The 18475-nt window shown below is 40.7% G+C and overlaps 1 protein-coding gene across 1 annotated transcript in view; it reads left to right on the forward strand.

The window, feature by feature from the left end:
- LOC137233507 (uncharacterized) overlaps window positions 1-17074 on the forward strand; it is a 340694-nt gene extending 323620 nt beyond the window's left edge. The window contains exon 6 of the mRNA XM_067756572.1: window positions 16613-17074. Coding sequence (XP_067612673.1) covers window positions 16613-16748 — 136 coding nt within the window. The 3' untranslated portion in view covers window positions 16749-17074. The remainder of the gene's footprint in view (window positions 1-16612) is intronic.
- The last annotated feature ends 1401 nt before the right edge of the window (window positions 17075-18475 follow it).

An 18475-nucleotide genomic window follows, 5' to 3' on the forward strand; every position in this document is an offset into this window, starting at 1 on the left:
TTTTCATAGTGCTCTCCTGGTAGCCCTTTCAGATTTCTAAGTTCTTTATTGTAAGATGTTAGAGCGATTTTGGATGAGTCCCAGTCGCCCATAGATCTCGCTTTATTGAACAGTTTCCTAGCCTGGCATTTTAGCTGCCCAAGCTTTTTGTTCCACCAAGGCACATCGCGTTGTGTACGTATCTTTCCTTGGGGTTAACTTTCATTGAAAGCTGTTTTAATTGAGTGGAGCTGTTCAGCTTCCTTCTTAAGCTCCTGCATGGTGGTTATGGGTCGCTGTAAGCTGTTACCAGTTTCCTCAATAATAAAACGAAAAGGCTCCCAGTTCGTTTTCCTGGGATTTCTAAAAGCTGGCATGTGTTCCGGAAAGTGACCAAAGTGGAATACAATGTGTTTGTGGTCCGACATTGATTCCTCTCCTGAGTTAATGACGGTGCTGGCCATATTATGGCTGCACAGAGTAAGATCTAAAACTTCCTCTCTAATAGCATTTAAAAAGGTGGGTTCATTGCCCCGGTTGATAATGCTTATATTATTACTACTGATAAACTCAAGGAGGTACTCACCCCTGTTGTTGATGTTCGTACTACCCCATGTTTTATGATGGGAATTTGCGTCACAGCAGAGGATCCATGGCGTGCCAATTTGCTGACAGTATCTGATGGGGGCTATTGTTTCGGTTGTTGCGGCCGTTTCTTCCTCCCCCGGAAAGTAGGCATAGGCCAAGATTGCCTCTTGTTCGCCTCTTGGGGTTGGAATTTTAGCCCAAACTGCTACGAAATCAGCCGTCATAAACTGTAAAAGTGGAAGAAACATTAGTTTGTTGCTTAAAAGCATCGCCGCTCTTGGGCGAGAATTGGTGGCATAAATTAACTTACCATCACTACTGTTCAGGCCTTTTACGGCACCGTGTTGAATCCAGGGCTCCTGGATGAAGGCTATTCCCAGACCTTCTTCTGCAAATTTTTTTAATTAGGACGTCTGAGGCTGCCTTGGCATGGTGAAGATTCACCTGAAGGCATTTCAGACGTCTTTGCTTTTGGGCTTTGATAGGGAGGGGAGACACTATTTATGGCTTTGCGGCCACGTGTAGCCACCTTCCTTGCCCTATTGTTAAGCGACTTTACGGCTTCTTCAGCCGTTCGTCCTCGTCCTTTTTTGTTCCCTTTCCTGACATTGTGGCTCCCACGAGGTGGTTGCCTTGTTGCCGGGTTTTGGGGGACAGGCTGGCGGACTGTCGCTGCCTCGTTTGGCCTCTGTGGGCCAACACTAGACCCAGAAGGCCTGGGCTCTTCTTGAGACGGTTTTTGGGGGGTGTCCGATTGACTCGGCAAATCCTGCTGTTCAGTAGGAAAATGCCTACTAGATACGTTCAGGTTCTTCGAACAGCGGCTTGAACCGAAAGGTCGCAATCGACCTGATCTGTTGGAAGCTGTTCAGAACCATAGTCCCCATCACAGATGGACAGATGGGCCCCATTAGCTAGGTAGCGACTACCTCGAAAGCTGCGAGTCAGAGGGAAGTTCCAACTACGGAAGTAGGAGATAAGCCAAAGGGAGATAAGGCTAAGACTCCGGCTTTCTCGGAGATGCTAAAGGGAGTTAACGCTAAGACTCCGGCTTTCTCGGAGGTGCCAAAGGGAGATAACACTAAGACTCCGGCTTTCCCGAGAAGATGAGTGATGTGGCAAGCAGTCACTAACTGTGGCGCTGGTTGATCGTAGCAGTCCTTTCGGACAAATGACTACTGAAAGGTGGAGATCTGTGGAAAGGGAGCTTATTAGCTTAATGCTTAAGATGACGCAGGAACAACCAAGTAAGCCGCTCCAAACCTTTGATTGGGGGGGGGGGGGGGGGGGGGGGGGTGCCCCACGGCACCAAAAGTTAAGGTATGGATACCATGTGTGATGAAGTCGGAGGATACACTGCGACTACTGCAGAATCAGAATCCGAACATGCCGACACAGGATTGGACGGTACTTACTGTTTCTCGGCCTACGGAGGAAGGTCAGTTCTACATCTTCCTAATAAACAAGCAGGCGGAGGATATTTTGTACACGTAGCTTGGCCAAATGTCCTTTGGCACTGGCAAAATTTACATGCGACTCAGGAAAAGAAGTCCCGAGGATAAAAATCCTAACACGCTAGAGGTGGGCGAAGTGGAAAAGGACCTCAAAAGCCTAAGGGAAAAAGACAGGTGGATGTCCCCGACGTCACCACGAAGGTGCTATAAGAGGGCCAGCCGCCAAATGGTGCTGTGACTCGCACAGAGGAACACCCGACACAACAGTTACGAGAGGCTGAAGGGGGCCTCGAATACTCTAAACCAAAAGGCCAAGGGGAGAACGACGACGTCACACCGAAGGCGCTGGAGGGAGACAAACAGCCCAATGGTGCTGGGAGTCCTACAGATAAACCTCCAACACAGTAAAGTAGCGTCGAGCGAACTCCTCCTAACCCTTGAGGAGGGTTCGTTCGACGTGGCGCTGATCCAGGAGCCGTGGCTCTCAGCGGGAGGAAATGGTTTCTGGACTTAGCGCGCGCGGTTCTGGCGTTTACTACGCGCAAACGGAATGACGTGTGCGAGCTGTAGTAATGCTAAGGAAACAGCTGCATTCATATATGCTGCCTAATTACACTACTGAGGCCTCGTAGTGGTGGCCGTTGAGCAAAAGAATAAGCAGGCATTTATCCTGGCGTCCTGCTACATGGTCCATGCTGCGGAGGTTCCACCGATGGAGTGGAAAAGGCTAGTACAGGAGGAAGGGCGCAAAGGGCGGTTGGTCATAGGTGCAGATACAAATGCGCAACACAATGCTTGGGGAGGAGCAGATACGAACGAGAGAGGCGAATCTCTATTTTGTTACATCCTGCAAACCAATCTGCAGATAGCCAACAGGGGAAATGTCCCTACATACATTGGTCCAACATCCAGCAATGTGCTCCGAGCGTGATAGATCAAGGTACGATTGGATGGTTCTTGATAAACCATCCTTCTCCGACCATGCGTATATCAGCTTCAGCATCCTCCTAAAGAAACGAACTGGACTAAATTCCAGAAACAGGTAGAAACAGAACTGGGACAACACAAAGAGGTTGCCAGTGTGGAGGAACTGGACGAGTAGAATGAATCCCTAACAAGGACGCTTATGTCTGCGTATGACAAAGCTTGCCTCTAAGAAGATTCAGAGGAAAAGCAAAGCCGCCATGGTGGAGCAATGAGCTGAGTCTTCTAAGAAGACAGTTAAAAGAAATGTTTAAGCTCGCAAAGGCTGCGGAAAGCGAAGCGTGTCGGGACGAGTACAGGGATCTACTGAGGATCTACAAGCGTGAAATTGACAGGGCGAAGAGAATCTCATGGAAAAGTTTCTGTACGGACATAGAGTGCTCTAGCGAAACAGCACGGTTGAAAAAAGTCCTAGCAAGGGGAAACATAGTCCAGGGACTAATAAAGAAAGAGAACGGGGAATGGTCACGTAATAGTAAGGAATCCCTTCAGGTGCTTCTGGACACACATTTCCCATCGGGAGACGGTTTAGAAGAGCCAGCAGACATCACTCACACTTCGATCACGGAGCGGGTAGTGCCGGACTTGGTGACCGATACCAAGATCGAATGGGCAGTGAAAGCGTTTTCTAAGTTTAAATCGCCGGGCCCAGACGGTATATTCCCGGCCATGCTACAAGTTTCAAGTGGGGCGGTCGTGGAATGGCTTAAAATAATATTCGATGGGTGCATAAGGCTGAATCATGTACCGCACTCTTGGAGAACTGCTCGTGTAGCTTTCCTAGCAAAGGTGGGGAAGATCGGTCACGTGTATCGCAAAGACTATAGACCCATTAGCTTAACATCATATCTGCTCAAAACCTTTGAGAGGCTGATAGATGTGTACATAAAGTCCAACGTGGATGAAAAGATGCCCTCTACAATACAGCGTGCGTACACCAAGGCAAGTCGGTAGACACCGCATTGCATAGGGTGGTAATAAGCATCGAGAAATCCCTGGAATATAAGGAGGATGCTCTAGGAGTCTTCTTGGACATAGCCGGGGCTTTCAATAATGTTTCTAAATGGGCGATTATGAATGGTCTTAGTTACATTAAAGTACATCCCGCCTTAATCAGATGGATCGGCTGCATTTTAAATTGAAGGAAGATTACATCACAATGGGGATTGTACGATCCCACGAAATCAGTGGACAGGGGCACGCCACAGGGAGGGGTGCTATCACTTCTGCTGTGGTCGCTGGTCATCAACCAACTGCTCAGGCGATTCGATGAGGGAACCGTAAAACTTACGGCTTACGCAGATGACGTTGCAATTGTCATAAGTGGAAAGTCCTTCCAACGATTAACTCTTTGATATATCGGGCGCTTCGGGATATTCATACCTGGGCATCTAATGTCGGGTTGAAAGTGAATGCGGAGAAGACAGATATAGTCTTGTTTACAAAGAGGTACAAGGTCCCAAATTGGACCAGGCCTTAGTTAGAAGGGGTGACCTTACAGGAGAAACTTTGCACAAAATACCTAGGAATCATCCTAGACAGTAAGCTTTCATGGAAGTTCAACGTAGAGTAGAGGGTGAAGAAGGCCTCAACGGCACTCTGTGCATGTAAAAGAATGCTGGGGTGAACGTGGGGCTTATCGCCCTCTCTTTCTCAATGGGTTTTTACAGCGATTGTAAGCCCTATTCTATACTACGGAGTTCTTGTTTGGCGGAAAGCCACACAAAAAACAACATACCTCAAAAATTTAAAGGGTGTATGCAGACTATCGATCGAGCCCTGAAAACAACCCCGACGGCTGCACTATATGCCATTCTGCATTTTCCATCTGTAGACCTGGTAGCAAAGAACATAGCATTAACAACTGCAACCAGGCTCGGTGCCTCGGTGCAGCTTGAGCGCCGACCATATGGCCATAGTAGTATAGCGTCATCAATCACAAGACAAACAGACCACCTGATTCCTCATCTGCGCTTCGAGGGAAATCTTAACGCCACAATAGAGGTCGACGGTTGGCGGAAGGGTAAGCAAATGGCGGACGAGGCGATATATGTGTACACAGATGATTTCAAAGTAGTGGAAGGAGTAGGGTCTGCGGTATACTGTGCTGATCCGGAAATAAGCAGATCCTACAGGCTGCCGGATTACTGTAGCGTTTTCCAAGCGGAAATATTAGCGGCAGCCAAAGCAGTAGAAGCCCTGGAAGAGAATAGCTTAAGCTGCAACCGTGTTAACTTTTATATTGACAGTCAAGCAGCAATTAAGGCAATAATCTCGCATAGCACAGCATCTAAATGCAAGTTAGGGTGCAAGCAGTCTCTGGAGAGAATCGGGACAGGGAGAAGCATACATCTATATTGGTCCCAGGGCATATGGGAATAGATGGGAATGAAAAAGCATCCCTTGAAGCTTGCTCCGTAGAGAATTAGACTGGGCGAGATTAAGCGAAGGCGATAGGTGCACATGATCGACCAATCGGGAAAGGCGTGGGTTCAAGCGTGGGGCTGTAAAGTGTAGAAGATTATGTGTAGGTCTTACAACCTTAGACTAACAAAGTTGCTTCTATCATAAAACAGAGAAGACTGAAGACTCATGACGGGTATTCTGACTGGACACTGCCTTCTGGCGTCACTTGCCTTTAAATTAGGCTTGGTCAATGATATCAGATGTAGAAAGTGCGGGCTGGAGGAGGAAACGATCGAGCACGTTCTGTGCTCGTGCCCTGCACTTGCCGGACTAAGACTCCAGCTATTGGGAGTGATACAGCTGTCAGATCTAGAAGCAGCAAGTGGTTTAAGTCCTGTTAAGCTTATAGTATTTGCCAAGAGGACGGAGTTATTTTATAACATAGGTCCTGGTTTTTGATAGGGTTTTTCAGTTTGGTCGTTAAAACAAACTTCTGGTAACACTACGTACTCAATCAGTCTATGTGAGGTCCTCATGGACCGGCCAGTTCAACCTAACGTAACCTAAACCCCATCTTCGCACAACAACTCCCCTACAGCTTTATAGTGCCACCGTTGCTTTTTTTCATTCGCTCCTGATCGTTTTCTCTACAGGATAGTTTCTATCCAAAATTACTCTTAGGTATTTGGCATAGTCTCTCAGCCTCAGGGTAGTACCCGCTAGCACAGGCAGCTGCAAAGCAGGTATCTTATATTTCCTAGTGAATAGGACCAGGTCAGTTTTGGCTGAATTGACCGATAGGTGTCTCCACTTCCCCACGCTTCGTGGTGCGAATTGGTATCGCCCGATAATAAAAGTGGCCCCTCCGCATCCAGAGCTACCTTGCCGACTAGCTCCGTCGGAGCCGACTCATCGTGAGGAAAGTAAAAGTACTCCTTAGTATTTGGCATAGTTCCTCAGCGTCAGGGTAGTACCCGCTAGCACAGGCAGCTGCAACGCAGGTATCTTATATTTCCTAGTGAACAGGACCAGTTCTGTTTTGGATGAATTGACCGATAGGTGTCTCCACTGCCCCACGCTTCGTGGTGCGCATTGGCAACGCCCGCTAATAGAAGTGGCCCCAACTCATCTATAGCTACCTTGCCGGCAAGCTCCGTTGGAACCGACTCATCGTGAGGAAAGTAAAAGTACGTCAGTGTAACATGCATACCACTGACCGTCAACGTCATAGTTGTAGCATCCTCTTCACTAAACTGGGAGAGAAAAAGATAATTTATTGATATTAGAGAAAAATTGCAAAGTTTACAAACGGCGATGTTTACTAGGACATTTTTATAAATTTCATATATCTTCATCAGCTAGCTTCTCGGGAGCTGAGTATTGAACTCGAATCTCCAACATTCATACCAGTGTAAAGGCAGATGCCTTTAACCACTCAGCCATATGAATGCCCCGCTGCTTGCTTTGCAATTGGTCTCTAAGTGTTGCCTTTGTTGTTCTTCCGTTTTCGGTTTTTTTTTTAGCCTACTTGTCGTGTCTATGCGACTGCCCTGCCTCTTGGCTTTGGGACTGCCTCTTGAAAGCAGGCTTGTCGCCTTCCGCCGAACGTTGTGTCTTCATTCTGCCATTCGACGCTTTTTCCTCATCGTACCGGTTGCAGAACCAAGGGTTTCTTGCAGCAAACCTTTTGAACTGCCTTCGACCTACTTCCAAGCGCTCGATCTCCACTTCTGTTGGGTCGTGGTAGTGATTTAGTTGTTGCTAAAAAATCAACGAGGTCGGACGTATGCACGCATGTTTGTTAACACTCAAAAAATAATTAGTAAATATGCCATAAAAATACCCTTTTATTGCTCGAGTCTAACGAAAAATTAAAAAAAAATAAATTTTTACGATTAAACCATTAAAACATTCTGCGGATGAGCGTTTGTTTGGAAAATATATTTTTGGAAATGCGCAAATAAACAATAAGCTCCTCCGATGTTGCTGCTCTGCTTGTTCAGCGACGACTAATCGAAAGGGAATAATAATATATGTGGAGTGAGGACGAATATTTATTTCACTAGCTGGCGACCACTGATGTAAACATCGAAGCTAACAGCAAAGAGAATATTTCGCATACAAACATGTAGGCATGTTGTTTATCATAGCATAAACCTCCACAGTTTTCTTATTTATCCCCATAATTAATAAAATACGCAAACAATATTCTTTCGGTTCCCTTACTTGCGTATACACATACAAACGGATATAAAAGAATATTCAGTAAAAAAAGGTAGTAGATAGGAAATGAGTTGGTAATAGCCAAAGTGAGGGTCTTACTGCTAAATTAATCGCTGAATTTTAACACAGCGATGTCCTACGAAATTCATACCTGAACAACTCGCTTACCCGTGGATATTTACCAGTCAGTTATATGAATTACCAACTCGCATACTTGGGTAAATGATTTGATCAGCTGTAGGCCTTACCGACCCACATACTTGGGCAAATGAATTGATCAACTGTTCACCTTACCGACTCACAAACTTAGGCAAATGAATTGATCAGCTGTTCACCTTACAGACTCACATACTTGGGCGTACAGCTGATCAAATTAGAGACTCAAATTTCTTAAATGCAACCTTTTCGTGCAATCCATCATAATTTAGTTGTACCATAACTTTATCGCTGCGTATTTTTGTCATATCCTTTACAACTCCAATCGGTCCAATTATGTTTTTTTTATAATAGAAACCTTAAAAAAAATTAAATTAATTAAATTTTGATGTTAATGTTAAAAAAAATTATGCTGGTGCGACTTTAGACTTACATACCTATGCATCCTTGTTTTTAGATACATCATTTTCAATTTCTTTGAGGTGAGATACGTCGCAAAGGGGGAACCTTATATGATGTATTATAATTAACATTTCATTTGTTTCGGTGATTAATAAACGTCTTTGGTGACGTTTGCTATACATATCTACTTATTAGTTTTATTCAGTTCAAACCCGACCGCCATAGATTAGATTGATACGAATCTTTTGTTTACGCTCTCATATTTTCGCTCTCACGAGGGATTTATCTTCTAGTTGATGCTGGCAACAATCACAGATAAATCCCTCGCGCCAGCTGAAGCGGGTGCCAGAACAAAAAATGTGCCAGCCAAAACGAAAAACGTGCCAAAAATTTTGGTAAACTTTAGTTTGACCTACAACTGTAGAATAGCGTTCAAAAATTATACGAAAAAGGATAAAAATACTTGTTTTAGTGTATATATTATTAGTTCGAAGGCGGAGGGTAAATATTATTTCCCGATCAAAAGTTATCGCTAAAACAGGTTTTGTAAATATGAAGTCCCGAAGCAACCAGTCCATTTTGATCCCAGAACCTGGAACGTCAGACATGTAGGATAGGCCCTACCATTGAATGATATTAACTATTTTATCATAGGTCGGATTTACTGAAATTTCAAAAGAATATATGGTTTTCACCGTTAGTTAAATGCGTTACAATATTTGACTAATTACTTTAATCAAAATGTAAATTTTACTTAGATTTGTTTATATTTGACTCCAACTAGTAGTATTATTGTAAAATGAGTTAAAGAAATGAATATTTTACGACTATCATTTTTTTAAATGATTGAAACTATAATCGCCGAAATGTATGTCAAAATTCCCCATATTCAGATCTATTAATTTTTGTTTGGAGTGGCATCACTGACAAATGTTATAAAAAATGTGCATTTTGACAGCGCTCTCTCGAAACAAAGAGTTGCAAATCCATTCCATAGTGTACAAGTACAAGTGTGTTGACTTATCTGTCAAGCATTCTGACAGGCACTCGCTGGATTCGGAATGACAGCGAATTCAAAATGGATACCATTACCGAGTGCGCCGAATGATTGAAAAATTGAAAAAGTCGATACGATTGGTAGTCAAAAATGTTGTCGTTGAGACCAGAAATGCGACTCTAGACCTGAGATTTCCATCAGGTGAGCGAGGCTGTTTGTAGTTTTGACGTTTATCGCTTAGTGAACACACTTGTATAGGTACACTATGATCCATTCATCTATGCCGACCGCTTTCAACTGATGCTCAATATTTACTAAAAGCAAAATATAAACGAAATTTTCGTGGCAGCAACTTTTGCCGTGGCGACGGGATGACTGTAGTAATTTATTTGCAACAGTAAATATATGCATGCATGTAAATATTTATATTTGTTTGTACGCAGTTGCAGCTTCGATTTCTTAGAAAATTTAGTACTGAAGTGATCGCATACACATGGCAGTGAGTCGTTCAGTTGTGCGAATAACTTTGATATAAATACTTTTGTTGAAAATTACAACAAGGATTTTAAAAGGACCACCGTGGTGTGATGGTAGCGTGCTCCGCCTTCCACACAGTATGCCCTGGGTATTTAAATTAGAAGAAAATTTTTCTAAGCGGGTTCGCCCCTCGGCAGTGTTTGGCAAGCGCTCCGGGTGTATTTCTGCCATGAAAAGCTCTCAGTGAAAACTCATCTGCCTTGCAGATGCCGTTCGGAGTCGGCATAAAACATGTAGGTCCCGTCCGGCCAATTTGTAGGGAAAATAAAGAGGAGCACGACGCAAATTGGAAGAAAAGCTCGGCCTTAGATCTCTTCGGAGATTATCGCGCCTTAAATTTTTTTTTTTTTTATTTATTTTAAAACGAAGTTTATTTCGTCTCTCACCCCGCATCCTATTACCAACTCGCTTACCTTTTTCAGTTCTGAATTCTTTTGGTACTGGGAAAGAGTACGACATAACCGGTAATATAAAATCTCATACAGTGGTACAAGTACAAGAGTGGTTAAGTGCGTATACCAGCGTTTTAAAAAATATAGCTTTCTCTCATGTAAAGCAAAATTTTCTCCGAGTTATTTAATATTTCACTCTGTATCCTTCTTTATACAGTCCACAAAAATATCGATAGTGAAATTTTAAAAAATAATAACTCATTGTCTTTACATAAATAAAAAAAATTATTCTCGATTGCTATTTAACGTGAAGATTTAAACGTAACTCCCTCACACCCAGTTAAAAGCAAACACTCTCTCTTCAAAAAAAAAGTTTCTCTAAGTTAAATTTCGTTTAATTCTCAACGGTAAGAGGACACAAAAGTAAAAATGAGTGATGATGAAGAGAGACAAAGTGACTCCAAGACTCAAGGAGTTAAAAAATTTAAGTTCTCGTCTGGCCCTAAAAAGTTCATTACCGACACGGATATTTTCATGACATTCGATAAAGTGATAGAAACCGAGGATCAGGACATGCCCGACGAATTTGCAAAATCTGCCCATTGCAAATACATGACCTGCCTCGTAACTTATGAGGAAACAAAGGCCCCGATTGAGGACCAACTTCAGTTGATAAACTTAGCGAAAACCCCCGCGCCCCTACCGTCACAACAGGTCCATCTGACAATTCTGGTATGTCGCTAAAAATCCCTCCCCGCGATACCGAAACATTTTATGCTGGTTATGAAAAATGGCCCTCATTTCGTGACATGTTCACAGTGGTCTACATTAACCACCCCAAACTCTCCCAAGCGCAAAAATTGTATCACCTCAGATACAAAACGCAAGGAAAGGCAGCTCTAATAGTCAATCAATTTCCTTTGACTGATGACAACTTTGCCTTAGCGTGGGAAGCCCTAAAAGCTCGATATGAAAACAGACGTGTTCTCGTAGATAACCAAATACGGACACTGATGAATTTAAAGCCCATCATATCTGAGAACAGTGAAGGCAGTCAAAAATTGCAATCCTCTGTTAACAACTGTCTTTAGATTCTCCTCGCCACGCAACAGGTATCTACGGAGAACTTGTATCCAATACTAATATACCTCGTTACATCTAAACTCCCTGAAAATACAATCACGGTATGGGAGCAGTCTCTGACTTCAAGAAGAGAACTTCCCAACTGGTCCCAAATGGATTAGTTCCTCACAACTCCATATGAAGTCGTAGAGCGAGTCGATCCCCGACCCCCCACCTCCTGCTCTGAGTTGGAACTTATGAAAATTAAAAAGTTTGTTTCAAATACATATACAATTGAGAAATTCTTAGCTGTTATGTATATACATATAATATATAAGATCGTCCTAATCGCCCCCCTCCCAAGATCTGCAATTTATAATACTTCGGTTGAAATATTTTATGAAATGAATAGTTTAGCTATATATTCATTTCCAATTTCCATTTGTTTCGCTGTGGGTAAAATCAGCAGAAAAAATGTACCATTCTGGTATTTGAAGAAAGAATTGCGTACTTTTCACTGAAATTTGGCAGCCTTGGTCACTATTTCATGATCACGGTTGCCACACCACATCTTTTGTCTGGACGAAAATTCCTTTTGAAAAAACAATAGAAGTACCAATATTTTTAAGATGTCACAAAAAAATTATTTATATAGGCCTTCGCGAATTCCAGTCCCTACATCGCGTTAATGTGTTACTATTTGGCAGCAGTAATACATTCACGCCAGGAAATCTCCATTATTTTGGGAATAGTAGGCTCTGACTTATACTATACATAATTCTACATAAAGAAAAAAAATATGTAAAATTAAGTCAACCTATAGTTCTTTGGGCAGCTATTAGTAGTTGATGGAACCTATCTTCCTCCGATCCGAAATTCGGTTAATGCAGCAGAAATTCTTTGAAAGTCGAGGGCTCGTAGTTTATGAACAATGTGGAGAGTTGCTTAAATGTGGATAAACTTTTAGTATTTTTCAGCTAAGGTTCGAACCGGGCTCAAGGCCAGAACAATAATTTTGTAATGATTATTGTTTTTTTAATTTTTCTATAATTGAAAAATTTTATTGCCATAGCTCCGCAGATAGATGCATAAGGGTGCTAAGCCTTCATCATCAGTACGCTTTAGGCACGCTGCGCTAACCATTTAGGTATACAGCGGTGGTTTGTTTGGCTGACAAATTGCTACTTCTATTCCTTCTTTCCAACTATATTTATTCAGCGTTGCGACATCTGTTGCAAAGCACTGATAATGTTGGATTTGTTTATTGTCAATTACTTTGTTTGACATTTCCCAAGTGCTCATGGTTTATCAACAATTGTTTTTGTTTTATGGGCTTATTGATAAAGTATTAAAGGTTCGACACGAGCTCAAGGCCAAAACAATAAAATTAAAAAAACCAAAAACAATTTGTCAGCTAAGATAACTAATAAAAACAGTCGTGAATTATCCTAATTGACACATTTATAATGTTACAAAACCTGTATAAGAACTTTCAATACACGACCCGAAAAAACGGAATACTAAGATATCCTTTCCAACAGGTTGTTTAGGGTTCACAATAAGCGTAAATTTTTCATGAAACATAAACTTTCTCATCAAGATCGGTAAAAAATGGGGATTTTCCCAAAACAAAGTGAATACTTGTTATTTTCATCTTATAGTTATTTAACCAGAATTTAAGCTTAACTTATTGCTTTTGCTGGTTCAAGACTCTGGCGGCGTGGTGTAGTGGTAGCGTACTCCGCCTACCACACCGAGGGTGCTGGGTTCAAGATCCGCGCAAAAGCAACAACAAGATTTAAGAAAAAAGTTCATTCAATTACAAAAAATCATTTTTAAGCGGGGTCGCCCTCGAAAGTGGTTTGGAAAAACACTCCGAAAATGTCTACCATTAAAAACGTTCTCAGTGAAAATTAATCTGCCTTCCAGGTGCCGTTCGGAGTCGGATAAAAAATTAAAGCCCCGTCCCGTATATTTGTAGGAAAAAATAAAAAGGCGCGAGATGCAAACTTGAAGAGAAGCTCAGCCTTAATATTTTCTGAGATAAATCACGCCAAGTATATATTTATTTTTTATCACGTTTCAGGCCCGCTTATTCAGTCGTTTATTTGTCAATTTAGCAATGTCTGGCTCCGTCTTAAAATGCTGTGATAATTATTTCTTGGTGCTAAAAAATCTGAGAACGTGTGTTAAGCGATCCTATTGCCCTACTATGAAAAAAGATGTACACACATAAAAATAAATCTTTTATTTCATAGTTTTGATATCGGCTGACACTTCGGCCAAAAAGCCGCCTGAATATGCATTGCAATGTGATATCTTGGAGAAAAATCTATAATTTTGTTAATCGGTCTTCTCTGTTTATATGTACATATATCAGTTACGGTTTTTTTTGATTCAGTTGCCACGCTGAAAGCCCGCGATTAAATCTATGCCATAGCTTAAAATCAAAGGGAAGAACTATGTACATAATTACTGTACTAAGTTCAACAGCAACAAAGGCAATTATGTACAGCGCGTGTGTGTTTGTTGGTGTGCATCATCTAGCTTGCAGGCCATCTGGCATCTGGCGGTTACCAGTGCCATCTACAGCGCAGTAGTGAAGATAAATATACACCAAAGACAACAACCAATATTCGCATAACCCTGCAAAAATCGCGAGTACTCCATGCATGCATGTATGGAGTACTCGCTATGGACCAACCGAGTGCTCCAAAATTAACAACAATTCATACAAAACATATGGTCCAATTAACCAGGGATGCACCTTAACGTTAAGCTAATCGTTTATCAAAAAATTTCCACCGTTTCCGTTGAAACACTTCGAAATATTATCGATAAAGAAATTATCAAAATAAATTGTATCTCGTTTTTAACCGAAACGAAAAGCTTTCGTTAACGTTAAAAACGTTAACAAAAACGTGATACTTTATGTTTGAATTGTGCTGGCAATGCTACAGCCATGGTGAAGCCGTAAGGTGGTAACAACGAGCGTACATACACACACAAACTCCATGTAATTTGTTTGTGTAATTCGTTGGTGGTAATGTCAAAAATACTCTGAGAAATGTTCGTACTGTCAAAATTCAAGAGAAAAGTTGCAATCAGCTTGGCTAATGCTTTCACCTTTAATGACTCCGCCATCAATCAGCTTTGCTAGCATAGTTTGAAATTAATAATCAACATAAACGATTTGATTTCGTTTTGATATGGCAGAAAACGAAACGAAATCATTTCGTTAATTTGACGATCTTAACGTTAATAAACGAAACGAAATGAGTTCGTTTCGTTTATTAACGTTGATTATCGTAACGAAATGATATCGTTTCGTTGGTTAAGCATGCCTGCAATTAACATTGCGATGTCCTAGGACTGGACCATATACTCCAGCTCCGCATTACATCAGAGTAATCCATGGAGTACCCACAGTCCAATAAACATCGTGTAGTGATTACAATCGTTAAAAACGAGCAATGATCGGCTAACAATATGTTCGTGTAGAAAGATGAGTTGGTCCATTGCTGCATTACAGTGGAGTATAATGGTAAGTACTCTAGTGGAACACATGGTCCAACGATTTTTGCAGGGAAATAGATCCAATTTTATGTAATCAGCCTGTTGCTAACACCGAAACTTTTGCTGTTATTAACAGATGTTATTCCATGATTTTATGTACATATATCAGTTACGGTTTTTTTGATTCAGTCTCCACGCTCAAAGCCCGCGATAAAATCTATGCAATAGCTTAGTAATTACTGTACTAATTTCAACAGCAACAAAGGCAATTATGTACAGCACGTGTGTGTTTGTTTGTGTGCATCATCTAGCATGTAGGTCATCTGGCATATGGCGGTTACCAGTGCCATCTACAGCGCAGTAGTGAAGATAAATGTACACCAAAGACAACAACCAATATTCGCATAAATAGATCCAATTTTATTAATCAGCCTGTTGCTTACACCGAAACTTTTACTGTTATTAACATATGTTATTCTATGATTTTATGTACATATATCAGTTACGGTTTTTTGTGATTCAGTCGCCACGCTCAAAGCCCGCGATAAAATCTATGCAATAGCTTAAAATCAAAGGGAACAACTATGTACGTAATTACTGTACTAAGTTCAACAGCAACAAAGGCAATTTTGTACAGCGCGTGTGTGTTTGTTGGTGTGCATCATCTAGCATACAGGTCATCTGGCATCTGGCGGGCGGTTACCAGTGCCATCTACAGCGCAGTAGTGAAGATAAATGTACACCAAAGACAACAACCAATATTCGCATAAATAGATCCAATTTTATGTAATCAGCCTGTTGCTAACACCGAAACTATTTCGAACCTTTTTGACAAATATCCGTTACGGTTTTTATTGATTTAGTCGCCAAGCCCGCGATAAAATCTATGCAATAGCTTAAAAATCAGCAAATTACCTTTCTTTTCTGTTCAAAAAGCGTTTTTCCTCCAGCTTCATCAGCAAACCAACTTTTTTCTTTTTTTGTTTTGGCTTTGTTGACGAAAATTATATGTGACATTTTTCTTCTTCCATAACTTTTGACAGAAAAAATTGAAAGACCGATTGACAGTTTATGTTCCATCGGCAACAACAAAATACACAGGAGGGTTGCATTTTCACTTATGCTTCTACCTGGTAATTGTACCATGGTTTTTACCATGAATCAACTCTATGGTTGGCTCATCTGTACCAACAACATACCTTTGTTCAGATTGTCAAAATCTGCATGTTGGTATTAGGCGAATGGAATGGAGAGAAAACATGAAACTTTGCAATTCTTGTGTGTTGTGGGAAATTAATGTGCTAAACTAGATGCATTTACTGAAAAAATAACTGAAAGTGATGTGAAAACATTTTATTACAAAAAATTTTCCACCACGGCAATAAATTATTGTCAATGTGTTGGTTACATTTTACGGGAAACGTACAATCGCTATACCAGTGAAATGAAAAAAAATCAGCTGTTGAGATGAAGCAACCATATTATTGAGCCATGGTTTGTACTTTGTACTTTTTCCAAATATTTATAAATGTTTTTTGTAAACGAACTGTCAGCCCCACACAAAACAGCTGTTTCTGCCAAAATTGATAGGAAAAATCTTCTCCCAAGAAGTTCATAGTTAGAAGAAACTATTTTTGGGAGAAACACATTCAGGGGGGATCAACTCCCATGGGAATATTTAGAATTGGGCTGAAAGTGTCAGTCAGGGTAAACTGAAGATGTTAAAAACGGCTGTGAATGGATTTAGTTACAAAGTATTCGGTACATGAACTTTTAATGAATGCAGTTAAGAATACCATCAAATCACATTTCTGCCCCTAAAGCAGATATTGGTTGAGGAAAACCTTTAACACTTTCTTAGTATCATGTCATTTAAAGTCTTATAACGATTACTTTTTTTTACTTGTATTTTGCAGCGCATCGCATATGGGAGAATATGGTAAATCCCACGAAAATGAAGTTATCGCACAAAACCATCACACAAAATTGTTAAGATTCTCTATGAAGACAACTGAGAAATATACTGAAAAGCAAAAACAATTTAGCATGTAAAATTTAGAGGAAGTCGGCGTATTTTTTGACATTGGGTAGCGCGATAACCATAGTAATAAACGAAAATTTCAGTGCACTCGTCTCTTATTAAGTAACTTTTCTAATTGCTGACAGAAAAGGTAGATTATTGTTCGTACCACCAGTGTTCAAGAATACTCCGCACTCCTATATTATTTTGTTCATTTTATGCTACATACATGTTTAAATTTATTTTAATTAATTTATGGAAACCAGCGTCGCAAAGGTTGTACATGTCAAATATGTTTCCTTGGTTCCCGATATTTAAAAATTAAAGTTGGATACTAAATCTGTGATTTTATAATAGCCGCCAGAATACGTACTCTATTTATAAATGTACTGGGGTATTTTCGAGGGAGTCAACGAGGAAGTAGTGTTTTAAAGGAAAACAGTTAAAAGCCATGATTCCATTACTAAAGGTTTGTTCATTGTTTACTATATAGTTTGGCAGTTTAACTTGAGGTTATGTAACGAATTGAGTGGAAGGCAGTAAATTAAGGGTGTGGAGTGAAAGGAAGAACAGCCTTCCCAGCAAAAACTGCCTAACGCATTCACGTATACAAATGCAAAATCTTCAGCTGCCATCTCCTCTACAACAAAAAAAATTTTGTTCTGGCTATGGCGGAACTATACCAAGTGGTAGCACGGTGACCTCTGATTTGTATTTTTTTAATATGATTTGCTACATCAACTTCCGGGACATTACGATTCTGACATTAGTCCCTCGATTTACAAAAACAAAGTAAGTGGAACTTTTATTTATGTTGGTAGCTATTTCACCACGCTACCACCTTGTATGGTTTTGGCTGAATGTCAGAGAGGGAAGGGGTGATATCATTTTTGCATTATTGTCTATTGTATGCATTCCCACTCATTTGTTTTGCTTTTTTGACAGATTGCACGCATCAAAAAATATTAATAGTATGTAAATTTAATTAATTTAATTCTGAAATGCGCCGAAACCATTGTTTACTATAAGATTTACAATGGCCGAAACGTTCTCGTATTGTTCAATTTATATGCGGTAATTGTACCAATGGAAAACCTGATGGCGCAAGTAAGTGAAATGTAGTAAATAAAACTTAATTTTCATTTGAAATAGTATATTTAATTAAAACTTCAATTGAATTTAAACAAATAGATGCCACTGCTCCTAATAGTACAAAATCCCTTTCTGGAGTTATACTAAATAATATTAATGCTGACTCTACCAAGGGATCGTCTAGTACAGTAACTACAGATGCAATTGGCAGTGCTGGGTCTGTAACGGCAACTGGAGCCCACAAACGCCACAAATTCCCGGAATCTTCTGATCAACAAAACCAACAACAACCGAATAAAAAGCGTAAGTTGCTGTTGAACGGAAGTTTTGGTATATCTCCACAATATTCGAACGAAAATTTGAATGCATACTTAATATCATTAGAAAGGAACGATAGGGTTTCGTCTCAACCATATGATAGAAATGACCAACATGCACAGTGTTATGGTCCACTTGGGAGAGTCAACCTTGGAACGTCCAAGTTTGCTGGTGATAGGGAAAAAGGTAGGATTCACCTTCACTCATGTCTGCCTGGGGTCTGGAAGCACTGCGACCTTTGTGCAGATCTATTGTGCGAGACCTTTCAGTCTAAATTTATATCTGGAGGCTTTTGATGTATCTAAGTACCTCTTCAGGTTTTTTACTCCATACGACATAGGGATTAAGA

The sequence above is a fragment of the Eurosta solidaginis genome, chromosome 5 (assembly GCF_040869045.1).
Source record: "Eurosta solidaginis isolate ZX-2024a chromosome 5, ASM4086904v1, whole genome shotgun sequence".
Classification (NCBI taxonomy): domain Eukaryota; kingdom Metazoa; phylum Arthropoda; class Insecta; order Diptera; family Tephritidae; genus Eurosta; species Eurosta solidaginis.